We start from the raw sequence: 17,934 nt of genomic DNA on the forward strand, positions 1-17,934 counted from the left end.
TTGTACAGTGACAGTGTTTCATCCCATATTGTGTAGCTCCCCACAGAACTGTTCTTGCTGCTGCTGGTAATAGTGCCAAGTGAAGCAAAATTGATTCCCAATAAATATGTTGGTACTGTAGATGCTGTCGTGAGCTGCTTGCTTGCCACCTGCACATTCACACTTGGAGATTTTCTCTTTCTTTTATGACTTATTGAAGGAAAAGGGAAGTAGAAAATTAAGTGTTCGTGGTACTACTAAGCTTTGAGAGAATCAACATACATTTTAAGTTTTCAGTGATGAAGAGTTCCTTAGTTACAGATTCGTTGTGAGTTCAACTTGTATTTTATGTTTGTGCTACGTTACTACAGATTTTAACACTGTTGATTTGTGGATTCTGTTGGTAGGGTGTCAGTCCAAAGAGTCTCAGAAAAGCTGCTGAAGACCCTGAAAAGAGTTCTTGCTTTGCCCTGTTTGCAAAGTTTGGTAAAGAGGTATGTTATTTTGCTGGCTAGCTTACTTAATCTGAAAATAAGCATAAATTACTCTGTCAAAATTGTATCTTCTTAAAAATCTTACAATATATATAATAGCAGTACTCCAGCTGTTTGAATTTTACAGTATAGGAGGGTTTTAAAATCTCATTCTTCCTGTGTTTGTTCTCAGTATCAGTAACAGTGTATTGGTCACTGAGTTATTTCTCATTTGTGTGTCAAGATAATTGTGCATTAAGTACTTCATGATGAACATCTGCAGATGGATTACATTCCAGTATTGTTTTTGAGTTGTGTATTTTACGTGAATGTTAATATAGATGATATCAAGACCTCATAAAGTTTATGACTGTTCTTGGTATATTTTTCTGAATTTTAGGTTACAGCAAAAATGAAACAGTATAAAGATGAGTTGCTGGCATCCTGTCTAAATTTTTTACTCTCTTTACCCCATGACATCATAATGCTTGATATCAAAGCATATATTCCTGCATTGCAGGTAGGTCAAAGCAATGTGTAGTTAACTTTTTTTTTTTCCTTCTAAAACATGTACCAAATTTTTGGAGCAAAGTTAGTAACCGTCAAACTTTGCATTATCTCCAGCATGACAGAGTAGAAATGGGTTGGTTTTCTGGATAATGAAGTAAATTGTCTGAGTATGCCTTTGTACTTGACTGACTCTCTTAGTGCCTGCATTACAATAGAACAGATATGTCCTGTGCTGATTTTGAGTGAGAAATTGAGCCGACGAAAGTTGCTAGGAAGGAAAATGTTTTGAATGCTCAGAGCTTGCGAATATGGTATCTCCCTTTAAATTATAATACTCATTAAAAAGGAGAACTAATGGTTTTACATTTGACACACAGAATGCATTTAAGCTGGGCCTTAGCTGTACACCAATGGCTGATCTGGGACTGGATGCTTTGGAAGATTGGTCAGCTCACATCCCCAGGCATATCATGCAACCTTATTACAAGGATGTGCTACCTCTTCTTGATGGTTATTTGAAAAACTCTGCAACTGCAGGTATGTATGGGCAATTAATTCTTCATAGTTATGCTTAGAGACTTGAATGTGACATTCTTTTTAGTCTATATTGTTCTTACAGTTGGAAAAGTATCATTTCTTTTAGCCCCAGAAGTTCACCATTATTTTTGAACTAAGATTTCAGTGGTTTTGTTGCTGTTGTTTCTTGTGGTCATTTGTTTTAAAAAACCACGAGTACATGCATGAGGTGCAGGTATACTAAGATAATATTTATATGCTGCTTTTTTTTAATCAGTTGAACCCCAAAATAACTGGGAAGTAAGGAAGCTTTCCCGAGCAGCCCAGAAAGGATTTAACAAAATTGTGATACAGCGTTTAAGAAAAGCAAAAACTTCTTCATTGGTAAGAACATTGATGCTTTTTAGAGTTGAAAGTGAATTAATCACTTTGCAGTGCATCTCATCCTCTCTTGTATGTTTCTCTTTTTCTTGGGGTTATTTTTTACCTTACATCAGTCAATTTGGTGAAACCCGTTTAACAATGTGGTGATAGTTCCATCACACCAACACAGTTGGAAAGGTATCGCATTCTGGGGTGAGAATGAGAGAGATGCAGGGAAGGAGAACTTCCAGAAATCTGTTTGGTTTCATTATATATTAGTCTGGTATTGATTCTGACTTAACAGTTTAACTGCATACACATCAGATGTTAGTTTGCACACACAAAATGCTATTTGTGCAGACTTGCTATTTGAATGTGTAACTTTCTGTTGTTATTACCTTGTGGACAGGTTCAGTCTTAGAAGTCAAACATACCAGTCATTTTGACCAGTGTCTTCTCAAGTAGCTCCAAAAAAGTGTAGTCTTATTTGTATATGCCAGGTGCAAACTTACTTGGAATAAATACTCTTTTAGGTATGAAACAAATAATTACTTCTACATGTATTATCTAACTCTTTCCAACTTAGTGGTCTTTAAACAAAATAAATAAATTTTATATCCCACACAGGCTGTTAAAAACGTACATTTTAGGATCTTGGGTTGAAGTGAAAAGTGTAATTTTTACTTCAGATTTCTTATCACTTTACATTTTACCTGTGCTGATAAAATTTTAATCTAATAACCATTTCTTGAGAAGTGTGACTGAAAGGCCACAGAATGTCTTGAAGGTGTTTTCTAGTGTTTCCTTCTGCTTATTGAAATTAATGGTGCTTTTTTTGTTTGATGCTGCTCCTTCTCTTTTCTTTACTGTTCCTTCTTTATCCATACGCTTGTAAGTGCTATTATTCCTTTATTCACTCTGTCAACAAACTCATCTGTAGATAGACATAATTCTTCCTTCATTAATATCAATCTTCTGAATTTTCAGGATGACAATCCCTCCTTGGAAGCAGTAAGAACTAGAGTGGCTCGCCTTCTTGGCTCTTTAGGAGGGCAGATCAACCACAACTTAATTACGGGTGGGTAACCTAAAAATATTTATATGCCTCTGCTCTGTCTCTTGAAAGTTAAGTTTAGTGACATCTGAACACCATTTTGAGAATGCATGAGTTTTTCAAGGAAAACTATGTATTTATTTTGACAAAACTGCTTTTATTGAATTTCAAAGTTAAAGAGAACAGAGTAGTAACTAACTTACAGAATGCAAAAAACCTGTGTGGAAATCTCACATTAAAGGAAGAAAAATCACCCACATATGAGCATATGGTTTTATTTACTCATACCTCACCTTCACTCTCTAGCTGTAAAACTGTTTTGAAATCTCTCATGGTTTACAATTCCTCAACCACTTGTTCCCATCTCCTTATTATGATTCTTGCTTAATTCGCTTTTGTGACCTGTGAGCTGTGTAAAACTGTAAGTTTACTTCTTGACTTGTCAGTTTAAGGTGCACCATGGTTTCAGCAGATCCAGGTGTTAGAACTTTTAATGTTTAAATTTGTCTTTTCTACTTTTAAGAACAATTTTATTTCTGCAAAATGACAGGATGAGAAGTAATGGCCTTTAAATTGTACTGGGGAGGTTCAGGTTGGATATTAGGAAAAATGTCTTTTCAGCAATAGTGGTGGCGAATTAGAACAGGTTGCCCAGGGAGGTGGTAGAGTCACAATCCCTGGAGGTGTCGTGTGGATGTGGCACTGAGGGCTGCGGTTAGTGGTCATGATGAGGATATGCTGATGGTTGGACTACAGGAAATTAGAGGTCTTTTCCAACCTTAATGATGGTACAGGGTCTGAAGGAAGTATGGCAGTTTTCCCTGAAGTACCTTGGAGGACAGAGCCACAGGTGTGGTTGTTCTCTGTGCAACTGATGGGGTCTTTATGTTGGATCTGCTTATCTGATCTGTATTACACAACACTCATTTTTTGTTCTGATATTTTCCAAATGCTTTAGCCACCTCTGCAGAAGAGATGATGAAGAAATGTGTGTCCTGGGACACCGAGAACCATCTGAGCTTTGCTGTGCCATTTGCAGACATGAAGCCTGTCATCTACTTGGATGTGTTTCTGCCTCGTGTGACTGACCTGGCTCTTTCTGCAAGTGACAGACAAACAAAGGTATTGATGTCCACGTGTCTTTGTTTATGCTAGCTGAGAAGTACTGCATAAAGTAGTGCCTTCCTTGTTAAGGAAGGCCTGTTTTAATCAGTTCGGAGGTACAAATGTGCTGCTTCTGTGCTGATTCATGATACTATTATTCTGATTTGTTTAAAACCTAAAGAACAAACGTTACTATAAGTGCTGTCAGACAGCACTGTGCCTTTTTGAGTTAGACTTAGGATAAAAATGAAAGTTTTAAAATAACTGATCTTTGTGGTTGCTTAATGTCCTTCCCATGTCTTCCTTGTGAGTTTGTGGGCTCAGTCCAGCAGAGCACAGAAGTAAATACCTTGCTTCTCTGCTGGGTTGAGATATCAATATCCCCGAACACACAATGAGGGTGACTTCTCTAGAGATGCATTTTCTCCTTTGGAAAGTGACTGCACATCACAGAGACTCTAAAATATCAGGAGTGAGATCAAGTAGAGCGTGTGCAGATCATTTGCATAGACACAATCTCTTTCTGAAAGTGACTTGTGCACAGATAGAAGTATTTTCTCAAGTACATCCTTTCTTTTGACTCTTTTCCTCCTGCCCACAATTTTGTCTTGCCTTTGGTTATGCATCCTTTACTTCCACAGGGATTTTTTCAATTTCAGGTTGCAGCATGTGAACTGCTACATAGCATTGTTGCATATATGCTGGGAAAAGCATCTCAGATGCCAGAAAGACAACGGGGTCCACCACCCATGTATCAGTTATACAAACGAGTATTTCCAGTACTGCTTCGTCTCGCCTGTGATGTAGACCAGGTAAAAATAATTACTCCTAAGCATTTTAGTTTGTTTCAAATACCTATGTGCATAGAAATTAATCTATAAATTTGTTTACAAGTTATTCTCGGAGAGTAATCCTACACATGACCTTTTTAATTTCAATTATAGTGCATGTTTTTAAGCTGAAATTCTACTTTAGGGATAGTTTTCCAGGGTTTCTGTAGAGGGGAATAGAAGCCTTTTCAAATACTTCAGTAATGGAGTGCAGTCCTGAGTGATAGCAGTGTACGTATATAGGAATGTCTTAGGAATGAAATTCCAAGATTAATTCCAAGAGTTTGTAGTATTAACTGTTCTTCATTACTGTATTTGTTTTTTGGATTTTTCTGTAATAAGTTAATCTGGGGAGAAATTGATTCATTTGCTGTTGAATGAGCACAAAGCTACAGTCTTCAAAAATGGCATCTGGCAGATTCTATCTGCATTATTGATAGCTGAGGAAGAAATATTAAATTCAAATATCTCAACTTGATATTAATCCTCCTTACCTAAAACAAAAGAGAAGTCTGTATGGCACGTAGGTTCAGCTCTACTGAATTTATAGGTGATAGGTGTCTCTTCAGACTGCTGTCTGGGGCCAAATGCCTGGCATTTGGATTTAATTTTTATACCAAATAGTTCTGTTACAGTGTATGGGATACTATGTTACCCATTTAGGTGAAACCCTTTCTGCTGCCATATGGCTGAATGTAAATTGGAATAGATAATATCTGTTGGTACAAACCAATGCACAGTCATTGTGTATTGTATTACAAGCATGCATCCATGCGCATGCAAATCTACTGAATGGTTCTTCATGTTGTAGCGTGGCATTATTTAATCAGGTTAACTTACAAGGTAGAACTGTTGAAATCTATCAAATTTGAATAATTTAAAGGGTTAGGATTGAGAGAGATTTTTATGAGATCAAAATACAGCTTAAAAGCAAGCTTTCCTGTTTCTCTGGCTGTATATCAGTATATCAGTCAGTGGTTAGTAATATTCTGTACCTGCTTCAAAGTTTTTTATTGAAAGTAAGCTTGGAGATCTTTTGAGACTAGTTAAATAGAAAACAGCGAGCCAGATTTATTGTTCTTATTTTTTTTTTTTAATCCTTTCATGCAAGTTACATGAAGCAGATTATTCATTTTACAGACCCTTTTTGAAAAAGTATTTTTTTGTTCTTACACATTTTGAATAGCAGAATAATGGAGAAACATGTTAATCCTAGAAATGTAGTTGGCTTTTTGTATTTTCAGGTAACGAGACAGTTGTATGAGCCTTTAGTCATGCAGCTCATTCACTGGTTTACAAACAACAAGAAATTTGAAAGTGAAGATACAGTGACATTTCTGGAAGCTATCTTGGTAGGTCATAAATCTTCCTATTTCTTTTTTTCTGTGCCATGTGACTTTGTTTTTAACTAGCATCACTGTACTACTGAAAGAAGCAGGAGCATATACACTGATATAATAGCTGCTTATTTTTCAGAATAAAGGTTAACAATTTATCAATTTTATGACCATTTTGTGATTCTCAAGTGTGACTTTGATGACTTTTTCTGTTACTTTGACACTGTCAGAAGGCAGCTGGTGTCTTCATAGTCTATGTAAGAGTAATGAAATGCTCTTTTCATAATCAGTGTATACAAGGAACTACTAGAATACCATTTTTCCCCAAGCCTGAAGGAAAGTTGCTTGTGATGTGTGTTTAATTTTACTTTATGCTTCTTTGATTTCGCTAGGTGAAAAAGCTTTAAATTCTATTTATGTATTTATCTATCTATCTATTTATTTATTTATTTTTGCACTGACCTGAAGGTCTGAAGGTTTCAGGGTACTTTTTGTAGAGGAAAGTCAGTGTTAGCACAGTGTCTCTAATGCAGAGAAAACAGGCTTATCAGAAAATGGAATGCCTCAGCTACCTAACCAATTTAGAAGCTCCGACTGAGATGGGAAGAGAAGCCCGAATCTTTGAGGCTGAATCCAGTGCTGTGAGGGCTGGAAATGCTGTCCTTCCTCTGGACCATATGAGTTCTGAAGCTTTATTTCTGGGAAATTAAGCGCATTTTTAAACTACTTAAAGAAAAATTCTGTAAGCTGCTCTAACACTGCACTAAAAAATGTTGTGGGTTTGTTGGTTGGTTTTTGTTTTTTTTTTTGTTTTTGTTTTTTGTTTTTTTCATTCTTGCAATGGAATTATCTTGCTTAATTTCAGAGTGGCATAGTGGATCCAGTTGACAGCACTCTGAGAGATTTCTGTGGTCAGTGTGTACGAGAATTTTTGAAGTGGTCTATTAAGCAGACAACACCGAGACAGCAGGAGAAAAGCCCAGCAAACACCAAGTCTCTTTTTAAAAGATTATATAGTCTTGCTCTTCATCCCAGTGCTTTCAAGAGACTTGGTGCAGCGCTGGCTTTTAACAGCATCTACAGAGAATTTAGGTGAGTAAACAGAGCTTGGTACTGTAACCAACTTGAACTAAAAGGTCAAGGAGGTGAAAAGAATTCAGTGTAAGATCCGAACAGTCATCTACTCACACTCATTCTATTCATGTATACAACAGCTGTGAAACTGTGTTGTTGAGATTATTCTTTGATTTAATTATAAATTTTTATCACAGATTTATGGTGAGTTATTTGTCTTTTAAAAGCACTCAGTAAGTCTTCACTGCCACTCTTATAGATGGTTTTGGTGTATTTTTTTATGTAGGTGTCTTGTGCAGTTTATTTCTGCAGCATTTTAATTTGTTTTTAATTATAATTTTGTAATCAGTGCTTCTACTCAAGTTTCCTATCATTTATTTCTGATTTTAAAGGGAAGAGAATTCTCTAGTGGAACAGTTCGTGTTTGAAGCATTGGTGGTATTTATGGAAAGTCTGGCTTTAACCCATACAGATGAGAAATCATTGGGTAAGCTATAATTAGCTACAACTAACAAAAGTGTTCCAGTTCAATTTTTATTTAAAAAAAGAAAAAGAAAAAAAAAAATAAAGAAAGCCATGAATTAACTGTGGGAGAAGGGAATATGCCTACTTTGCAACAGTTTCTTATGATAGAGAGCTAATTTGATATCTAGTTAAAAACTGTTTATGTCAACTCCTTGCAACAGGTAAATGTGGAAGATTTCTTTTTATGCTTAATTAGAAGAACATTTTTCATGTTTGCTATGATATACACCTTTATAGTAACAGTAATAAATACTGATAGTATTTATGATGTGACATCTAATTTTGTAGTTGCATGATGTGAAAATGTAGCTTGATAAGAATTTAGAAGTCTGTTCTTTTAAGACAAACACAGTTCTCAAAAAGTGGCAATTTCTCTATATTCTATGGAATATTTTTTATCATTCTGTTATTCTTGGTTGCTATGTGATTATTCTGTAAGACAGCATGCATGAAGATTCTGTCACCGCCTCCACAATACATACAATTCTTCAGTATCCAGTAAATCTGCTTTTCTTTTTCCTCATGCTCTGGCTTTCATCAATTAATAATAATTAAAACAGCCAAAATTTCATGTTACAAAGCTTTATTTCTTTCAGAGAAACAGGTGGGGATATCACAGAAATAGCCCCCAAATAAATATTTTGTGGAAACAGTTTACTGTTCAAGTGTAAGAGCAAAAAGAAGAATATATATTTTTATAGCAGAGGCCACTCTGCTGTTTTGTGGTCTTGTCCTTCAACCTTGCAAAAATTGTTGTAGCAGAGAATGGTGTAGGTAACAAACATCCTGTGTGTGTCAGCCTCTTGCACTATTTCTGTGGTGATAAATGTGTTAAATTAATGGAGGTATTATTTATAGATGCATATATGCATATTCTCTCCTTCTAACAGGTACCACCCAACAATGTTGTGATGCTATTAATCACCTGAAGCGCATAATCAAGCATAAAGCACCTGCTCTGAACAAGGAAGGAAAACGGCGGGTGCCACGGTTAGCAGTTTGACACTCTTGTTTTTTGAATAATACACCTCTTGAACAGTGATTCTGGATAGGGAATTCCTCCTGTGACTGCCACTAATGGACGTATATTCTCACAGTGTCGGAGGAGAAATTCTCTGTTCTGCTAATACATCTGTTGAAATACTGGAGGGAAATGCTTGATGTGATCTTAGAGGATCATAATAGTAATTCTTTCATCTGGTGTGGTGAGCTCAGAATGGATAGCTTCCTTTCGTTTTGAATGGATGGAAGAAAAGAGAAGAAAAGCATGTTTCTCACACAGTTATGTTCAAAATAATGTTGGTAGTGAAGGAAAGTTCTTCTAAAACTTTTATTATTGCTGTAAGTATTAGCAGGAGTAGGACTACCTAGAGTAGGATGTTATAGATAGCAAATAGAGACATAACAAGAAAAGTGGAAAAAGCAAGAGTGGATTCAGTATCACAGTAGATGTTGTAATTACACAGCGGACTCTCTTTTAAGCAGATGGCTGGACTTAGAAATGTCCTGAAGTCCTTTTTGACCCAAACTGTTCTGTAGCCTACAGAAACTGGCAAGTAGAATCTGAGATGTGTCTGAGCTTACATGTAGTGAACGGAGAGGAAAATTTGTGTTATAATTTACATCACTTTTGTCTCCATTTGTTACAAAAAGAAAGAAAAAAAAAAAAGAAAGAGACCTGGTTTTGTTTTTTAAACTGTTGATATAAAGATGGCTCTCTAGGACTTCAAATCAGAGTGGGGAAAAAGAAAAAGCAGTGTAGGCTATGCTTGTGGAAGAGCTCTTCCTTATAATGCAGGTGGGTTTGGTAAGAGATAAAAAGGATGTACATAATGCTCATGAAACACTGATTTTATTTATTTATTTTTCAACTGGAAGATGATGGTTTATTGTTAGATGTCATGAATACTATTAATTCCAAATACTCTTGTTTAGGGGATTTCCAGCTACTAAGTCAGTGTGTCTTCAGGATGTTGTCATGTGGCTCTTAGTGCAATGTGGACGACCTCAGACGGAGTGTCGACATAAAGCCATGGAGCTCTTTTATGAATTTGTTCCTTTATTACCAGGTATTATAAGTTGCATTATACTATTACCTCATCAGTGACATTGACACTGGGGTTGAATGCACCCTCAGCAGAGTTTGCTGATGACTATAAGCTGTGTGGTCTGGTTGATACTCCAGAGGGAAGGAATGCCATGCAGAGAGATGTAGACAGGCTTGAGCAGTGGGTCCAGGTGAACCTTGTGAGGTTCAACAAATCTAAGTGCAGAGTCTTGTACCTGGGTCATTGCAACCCTCACTATCAGTACAAGCTGGGGGATGTCAGGATGGAACACAGCCCTGCTGAGAAGGACTTGGGAGTACTGCTGGATGGTAAAGTGGACCTGAGCCAGCAGTGTGCAGCCTTGCAGCCCAGAAAACTATGTATACTGGTCTGCATCAAAAGAAGTGTGGTCAGCAGGGTGAGGGAGGTGATCCTGCCCCTCTATTCTGAACTAGTGTGACCTCACCTGGAGTCCAGATGTAGAGTCCTTGGTACAGGAGAGTCATAAACCTGTTGGAACACATCCAGAGCAAGGCCATACAAACATGCAAGGAACGAAACACCTTTCCTATGTTGACAGGCTGAGAGAGCTGAGGCTGTTCAGCCTGGAGATGAGAAGGATCTGGGAAGACCTGAGAGCAGCCTTTTCAGTATCTAAAGGGGGGGCTATAAGAAGGAAAGGGACACTTTTTAGCAGGATCTGTTGTGATAGGACAAGGGGAAATGGTTTCAAACTAAAAGAGGGGTGATTTAGACTGGATGTAAGAAAGAAAGGGTTTTTTTACAATAAGGGTGGTGAGGCACTGGCACAGGTTGCTGAGAGAAGTGCTGGAAGCCTCTGTTGGAGACACTCAAGGCCAGACTGGACGGGGCTCTGAACAACCTGATCTAGTTGTAGGTATCCCTGTTCATTGCAGGGCATTTGGACTAAATGACCTTTAAAGGTTCCTTTCAATTCAGATGATTCTAGGATTCTGTGATCCTTGCTTTCTAAATGCTGTGCATTTCTTTTCTATACATTTTCTGGGCAATATATTCTTAGAAAAAATACTTTTGAAGTAAATGTCTCCTCACTGCTATTTAGGTGCTAATGTTGGAAAGCAAATGTGAGAACCACTGGTTTTGGGTTGGGGCTGTGAGCATGGAAGAGACATTTATTGAAGACTTCCTTCTGGTCAGGAAAAAGAACTTCTGGGCCTGGGGCTACTGTTGTGTATTGCTTGAAGGCAGCATTTGCTGACTGGGAAATAGTGGGAGCAGCTTGTAGATTAGCCTCTTCCTGGTGGTTAACTTCAGTGGTATGATAACTTCTATACTAGAAAATCCAAATGAAAACACAAAATTTGACTGTGATAGTCCATTTGCCTGCAATTCCTTGTTACTTGGAAATGAGTTATTTTCCTATAGAATTCAAATGTGTTTTTTACTTCTATCAGGAAACAATTCTCCATCTTCTTGGCTGGCTGATGTTTTAAAAAAGAAAGACGTTTCTTTCCTTATTAACAAATTTGAAGGAGGTGGCAGTGATGCCAAAAGCCCATCTGGGATTCTTTCTCAGCCAACACTCCGTAATATGCAGGAGCCCTTTAGTTTACCAACTGTCATGCGGTGGATGGACATGTTCTTAGCAGCACTGGACTGCTACAATACTTTCTTTGAGCTGCGAATGATCAAGCCTCATGAAATACTAGGTGAGTGATTAACAGTTGCATTATGGTGAGTCATGCCTGTTACAGAGGAGTAGCGCCAGGAGGAGTTCCTACCTCAGACTTGAAGCCTTTGTCTCAAATATGGAATTACTGAATTTTACAGACTATCTCAAAGATCTCACAGACAGTTGTGTTCTTTGTTTGTTGGGTTTTTTTTTTTTGTTTTGTTTTTTTCTTATGAAGTATTTTGTTAATGCTGTAACTTTAACTTTCTGGAGGGAGCTATGAGAAAGCGATGAAAGAAGTCCCCTTTTTACTTCAAGCCTTTAAGTCAATTTCTGATGCTTCAGCTTGAACTGCTTTGCATTTGATTGTAATACATTATGTAAACACTGAGTCTTAACCAAGAGGTTTTCTTAATGTTTCCTTCACTTCTGACCAAAATGCTTTTCGTCACTGACAACACAGTTGCATAAAAGTCTCCCGCATATAGTAGGTAGTCTGCCTCTGTCATCTCTGTCTTTATTAAAACAATATTATAAGATCTTTATTAGATGCTGTATAATCAATGGATATTAAGATGTTATAATCACAAGAGAGTTAAGCAAAATAGACTAGGATAATAAGGAGAATAAATGGAAGGCTTACCTACAGAAGGCACCAGAAGAAGGGATCTCCAGATGAGATCCTTCCCCTCTGGTAGCCAGCTCTTAAATAGGTCTAGGAGTGGTGGAGCCTGGCTCCATCCCTTCCGGCAGCACAGCTGAATTGCCTTCACCTGTGCTCCTCTGGCTGACTCATGGCTCGCCTCAGGTGATCAGAGGTTCAGGCTGTGACTCAGCAGTTCCCATACAGATGCAGTTAGTATACAGCCAAGCTATTCAAAACTATAGATTTGAAACTTTCAGCCTTATTACATGTGCCTGAATGATCATTGATAATTACATGCTTATAATGATCAGTAATTAGAAAGCTACGCTTTACTGACCAGAATGTTAATATTTGCAAATTACATACAGCTTTCAGGAAGTACTCGTGTGAGACGCTGTGGTTTTTCTGTTCATTATCTCAACACAACTGTTTTCTTCCTTATGTAAAACAATATATAGAAAAGTTGTGAGCTGGTATATCACTTCTGCTTACTGTGATTCACCATAGGTGTAAATGACAGGTCCTCATTCTTGGAAGCAGTGGATTTCTTCCTTGAAACTATTGCCTTGCATGATATTCATGCAGCAGAGCAGTGCTTTGATTGCAGATCGAGAGGCAACATATTCAGTCCTCAAGAGAAAGAAGTGTATAATTACAGTAAGTGTACAATTATCGTGAGAATCATGGAGTTTGTCACCATGATCCTGGAAACATGCCAGCAGGATTTCTGGAAGGTAGGCAGTGAAATCTGTAGTGAGTAAAAGATACAAATTGTATATGCAATTAGATTGATTTTTTCACAGTGGGGTTTATTTGCTGGATATCTTATCCTTAGTGGTGCTTTGTTTCAGATTGGTAACTAAGCATCACCAGCTGTTACAATCTTTGCATGTAAGAGAGAAAGTATGCTGCAAAGATCAATTTTAGTGGTTGACATAGTTTTGAATAGAGGGGTGAATATTTCCTATATATTTCAGTAAAGAAATTGACTGTGAGATTGTTCTGCATAGAGTACTTGCAATGAATATTTTTTCAGGAGTCCTGATTGCCTTAAGTTTGTCAAGGCAATAGTTACTTCAATCAAAAAGTGACATTGTGGCAATTTTTTCTTGAATTCAGAAAAAAATGTTCAGATCTCTTAACTTGCCTAGCTTGGATGTAATGCAAACCGTAATTAAAGCTATAGAATATAGTATTTGTGAAATATACAGTGCCAGATATAGTTCTGAGACTGTCTTTTGTTTTAAGCAAATGTTTAATGGTGTGCACATGGATGTACATCTGGATTTCCAGGTGATTACAGATGTATGATCAAGACTGAAATAGGCCTATGTGGATATAAAAAGATTTCAATTCCAATTTGATAGCATACATCCTATGTATTTTTATAGATACTTTATTTCTGTGCATTAGTACAATTCATTGAAATCCAGATATTTAATCGAAGAAAGATAATGCCATTTCACTAGAATAGTTAATGTTGCATGTTATGTTTCCTTCTAGCTAAAGGGAGCAATGCTAAGTAATGAAGAGTAAAATAGTTCCGAATGCTTTTAGAATTCCTTAAATTTTCTTTTAATGTTTTATTCTTTCTAGCTACTTGAGAAGGAATTGCTTAATGCAAACTTTGTAGAACTTCTGGTGATGACAGTGTGTGATCCATCACATATAGGATTTAATACAGCTGATGTACAAGTCATGAAAAATCTCCCAGATATATCAGTGAGGCTCTTGAAAGCTTTGATGAAATCTCCCTATAAAGAAAATTTGCAATTATATTTAAGAAAAAGAATCACCCCACAGAGGTAAGTAGGAGCTTTTTAGTAAGCAAATGCTCAGAACAAATGAAATTGAAACGAGAAGTGCAAAATAAATGATAATCTGTACAGTTGCAAATAGGTATCTCCACCACTCTAACATTATTGCTTCTCTTTTCTTATTAGCTTTGAGGACCTTTTTTCTGTTGATCTGTTTAATTCAGATGAGCGTTTTGATCAAGTTAGGTTTAGTGCTGTTCTTTCTGCCTGCAAGCAACTCCAGAAATCTGGTCTGCTTCATTCTGTTCTTCACAATCAGGTAACTGTTTATCCAGAAATTAATTCTGAATATTTTTATAAAGATAAAAGCTTTACACATGTAAAAGTGTAATATGAAAACTGAGAACGGATTGGGTAAATTTATGTGAAATGAGATCAACAGTGAAAAGCTGATGTTGAATGGGACCAGAAATAAATGCTTTACGCCTATTCTACAAATCTGGGTGGCATAATATTGAGGTGTGAACAGTCTTTGTCATCATGTCTGTCTTCCTCTAGTTTCTAGGGCCTGGAGGAAACTAGAATCTACCCCAAATTTTTGCTTTCATTGAACTTTGTAGGAGCACATTTTCTTTGATCCTCAAAAATCCTGAGACATGTTTTTAAATAGCAATTCTGCAATCCAAAAAGCGGTATCTTGTTTTGTGTAAGACCGTTTGTGCTGTGAAGAAATGTTGCACCAAGTCTCTGGAACACTGGAAAGGGTGAACTTTTTTCCAAGGACAGGAATGTCCATTGGCTGATCAGAAGCAATGCAGTGGGTCTGAGTTGCAGGAAAACAGGATAGAGAGCAGTTAGGGATGAGGGTGTAGGTTTCATTGCTCAGAATTATTATTTCTAATAAGTTTCTGATTGTAGTCAAACAATTTGGGCAATTTAAAGAAAACATTAAGCAGGAGGCATAAGGACTGAAAGAATTTGTCAGCTCCTAAGCATGTGGCTACATTTGGCAAGTAACAAAACCATTTCATTTCTGTGTGTACTTGCCATCCATCTTTTATGTCTGAGAATCTAGAATTGAGATTATAGCACAGCAGTTCTCAAGGAACTGCGTGGCTTACCTCCTAAAGCTCACCCATTCTCATTGAGCTTTTTATTTTGTTCCTGCAGTATTGTTCTTCTCTCCCAGATTTTTTTCATATCTGAATCATTTGGAAATGTTTCGAACCTTGTGCACTGCACAATTTGATTAAAAGCTTTGCTGTTCAATTAGAAAGGAGTCTTGTATGTATTTGCATTGCTTTATGAGAAATCACAGAATTGTAGGGGTTGGAAGGGACCTCCAGAGATCATCGAGTCCAACCCCCTGCCAAAGCAGGTTCCCTACAGCAGGTCGCACAGGTAGGCATCCAGGCAGGTCTTGAACATCTCCAGAGAAGGAGACTCCACCACCTCCCTGGGCAGCCTGTTCCGGTGAAATTGGCTTGGAATTTGTGTTTCTGTTACCTAGACAGATAAATTAAAAAGTCTTTGTGTTATTTTTTCAGCTTATATTCATTGGCACTTTTTTTTTCCTATAGGGTGAAAGGCCTCATCCCTCAATTGCCTCTAAGCTTCTTTCAGTTGTTTATAAAGGCATTGCACCTGGGAGTGAAAGGAGCTCTCTTCCAGCGGTAGACATCAGCAGTAAGCGATTAGCTGATAGACTCCTGCAGCTTGCCTTTGCCATTGATGACCAGGTAGGATGTGGTTCTCCAATCTGAATACTTAATCTCCAACTTTCTATTTTCAGGAACTATCCTGTAGAATAACCAGAATATATATATTTTAGGTAAACAAAGCTTTATTCATACTCCTACAGAGAAGCTGCAAATGCTCTCTGGCTTAATCCAGGGACAAAGGGAAATTTTAAGTAGCAAGCATTTCAGTATTTTGTTTATGCTTTATTACTGTATTTCATGGTAACATGAAACCGTTTGAGATGGGAGCTTTTTTAAAAAAGGCAGTGTGGTTGGTTTTGGTTGTTTTTTGGGGGGGTGTTTTTGTTGGTTTTTTTTTTTTTTTTTTCCAGGAAATTTGTGAAACTTAATACATTTGAGATAACTCTGGTGCTGTCTTACATTTTACAGTGTGAGGAACTAGTAAGTCTGCTGTTGAACTCGGTGGTGTTATCTGTGCCATTATCTGAAGCCTCAGAGAGAAACTTTGTCAATTTTTCTCATGGACAGTATTTCTACAGCCTGTTCTCAGACACCATTAATCAGCAGCTGCTAAAAAATCTGGATGTGATAGTAATCCAGCTTATGGAATCATCTGTCAGCAATCCCCAAATGGTATTAAACTTCTAACATTTCCATATGAATTTGTCCTTTCAAATAAGAAGTAATGCCTCTTTGTTATGGTTGGATGTAACTGAGTGTCTTCAGTTGCACTTGGGAAGCATGGTATTGATAGGGCTTTTTAGTGGTTTATTTTGTGGTTTTTTTCTTTGCTTTGTTTTGTTTTGGGTTACAGCCTGTTGGCACTGACTTCATGGTCCTTGGTAACCTGATTTGAGTGGAAAATGCTTGCCTGTTAATTACTCTGAACTCTATGAATTTCAGGAATTTGGCATAGTACTTCATCTGAAGAATATCCTTTCAAAGCAAGTCTGATCGTTCCCATTTTTGTGCACTATGTAAAGGGCTGCATTGTGAAAGATTAATGAGTAATACAGTCCTTTGATTAAGGCATTTATTCAGTTTTATGTGATTGTTTAGTTTGGTAAGAAAAAAAATATATATATTTAATGTACCCATACAAATTCACTGAAATCACAGTCCTGATGACAATAATCCAGTTGAATTGCTAACTAATATAGAGGAAAATGCAGAATTCAGGCTTCAGGTTGGTGATAAGTAGTAATTTGTCACATCTTAAACTGTTAAAGGAAGAGGATTGAAATGTACTTGCTCATAACTTGTTTGAAGTTTTATTTCTGTTTTCAGAGTTTATGCAAGTAAGTTATATATGTGACTCTCCTATTTCTCAGTTCCGTGCTAACTTGTATTTTCAAATATTGATCCTCAGAGTTACTCTGGGTTATTGTTTGTTTCTCTGTATTCACACAAAATGTATTGATGTTTGATTTAAACAGGAAGGAGTATGGTAGGTGTCTCTTTTCAAAAAGTAGGTGCTTCTAAATACCTACACAGTGACTCCTGTATCCTGTTGAGATTTAAATCTAGCATTGCTGTGTGATGCAGCAAATTGAAAATCCTCCCCTGATGTGTTAGCTGACTTAATTTGAAAGTTCCTTTACTAAGTTCTTACTTTCTGTTAAGTGTAGTTTTAATTAAGGATTTGGAATAGAAGTAAGGTTTTCTAATTTTAGATCCCATCTTCAGCTTTTTCACAAAGTCAAATTAGGGGGTGCTTCTAATTTCGGTGCTTTTAGGACAGATGGTAACTCAGACAAACAGATCTGTCTGAAGCTGACAGGATATTCATCGTCTTCCCTGAATGAGCACTTTTTGGTTGACTTTCTCCTGAATCTGTGATTTGGTTTTTTGTTCTTCCCCATGACTGACCATACCAGTTAGGAGATAGTATCATCATGTTGCTTGGACGGCAAGAATCTCTGTTGCTTTTCTTTTCAGGTTGGAAGCATTTTGAATGGCATGTTAGATCAGAGTTTTAGGGAGCGTACCATACGCAAGCAGCAAGGAGTAAAACTGGTCACAGCAGTACTGAGAAACTGGAAGAGGCTTGACAGTTGGTGGGCCAAAGGTTCATCTCCTGAGAGCAAAATGGCAGTCTTGACTCTGCTGGCAAAAGTTCTCCAGGTATGCATTGTTTTGTAATGGCCAGGTAACTTTTCTAATTCTGTAGAATGTAGCTTACAGGAATGGTTTTCTTTGTTTCTCTTCTATCTGGGGGGGAAAAAAGAAGGAAAAAAAAAAAGCTGAGTAATGACAGTCTGCTTAATTGTGTTTTGGTTTTTTTTTTTTTTTTTTTTTTTTTTTTTTGCAAAGTACAAAAAATATTTTGACAGGCAGAAATTACTGGATTTTGCTCTTCTCCCC

At 37.1% G+C, this 17,934-nt stretch overlaps 1 protein-coding gene across 1 annotated transcript in view; it reads left to right on the top strand.

The window, feature by feature from the left end:
* The window catches only part of PRKDC (protein kinase, DNA-activated, catalytic subunit), an 83,188-nt gene that overhangs the window by 12,838 nt on the left and 52,416 nt on the right, over window positions 1-17,934 (top strand). Inside the window, exons 18-36 of the mRNA XM_042835811.1 lie at window positions 387-473; window positions 853-972; window positions 1,340-1,499; window positions 1,756-1,862; window positions 2,829-2,919; window positions 3,854-4,017; window positions 4,659-4,811; window positions 6,074-6,181; window positions 7,032-7,258; window positions 7,633-7,727; window positions 8,656-8,755; window positions 9,701-9,834; window positions 11,250-11,504; window positions 12,621-12,847; window positions 13,710-13,918; window positions 14,057-14,189; window positions 15,451-15,609; window positions 16,000-16,203; window positions 17,509-17,694. Of these exons, the coding sequence (XP_042691745.1) occupies window positions 387-473; window positions 853-972; window positions 1,340-1,499; window positions 1,756-1,862; window positions 2,829-2,919; window positions 3,854-4,017; window positions 4,659-4,811; window positions 6,074-6,181; window positions 7,032-7,258; window positions 7,633-7,727; window positions 8,656-8,755; window positions 9,701-9,834; window positions 11,250-11,504; window positions 12,621-12,847; window positions 13,710-13,918; window positions 14,057-14,189; window positions 15,451-15,609; window positions 16,000-16,203; window positions 17,509-17,694 (2,919 nt within the window). The remainder of the gene's footprint in view (window positions 1-386; window positions 474-852; window positions 973-1,339; window positions 1,500-1,755; window positions 1,863-2,828; window positions 2,920-3,853; window positions 4,018-4,658; window positions 4,812-6,073; window positions 6,182-7,031; window positions 7,259-7,632; window positions 7,728-8,655; window positions 8,756-9,700; window positions 9,835-11,249; window positions 11,505-12,620; window positions 12,848-13,709; window positions 13,919-14,056; window positions 14,190-15,450; window positions 15,610-15,999; window positions 16,204-17,508; window positions 17,695-17,934) is intronic.

This window comes from Centrocercus urophasianus, unplaced genomic scaffold (genome assembly GCF_019232065.1).
Source record: "Centrocercus urophasianus isolate 14NV4802_14NV808 unplaced genomic scaffold, USGS_Curo_1.0 seq_11, whole genome shotgun sequence".
Lineage (NCBI taxonomy): Eukaryota > Metazoa > Chordata > Aves > Galliformes > Phasianidae > Centrocercus > Centrocercus urophasianus.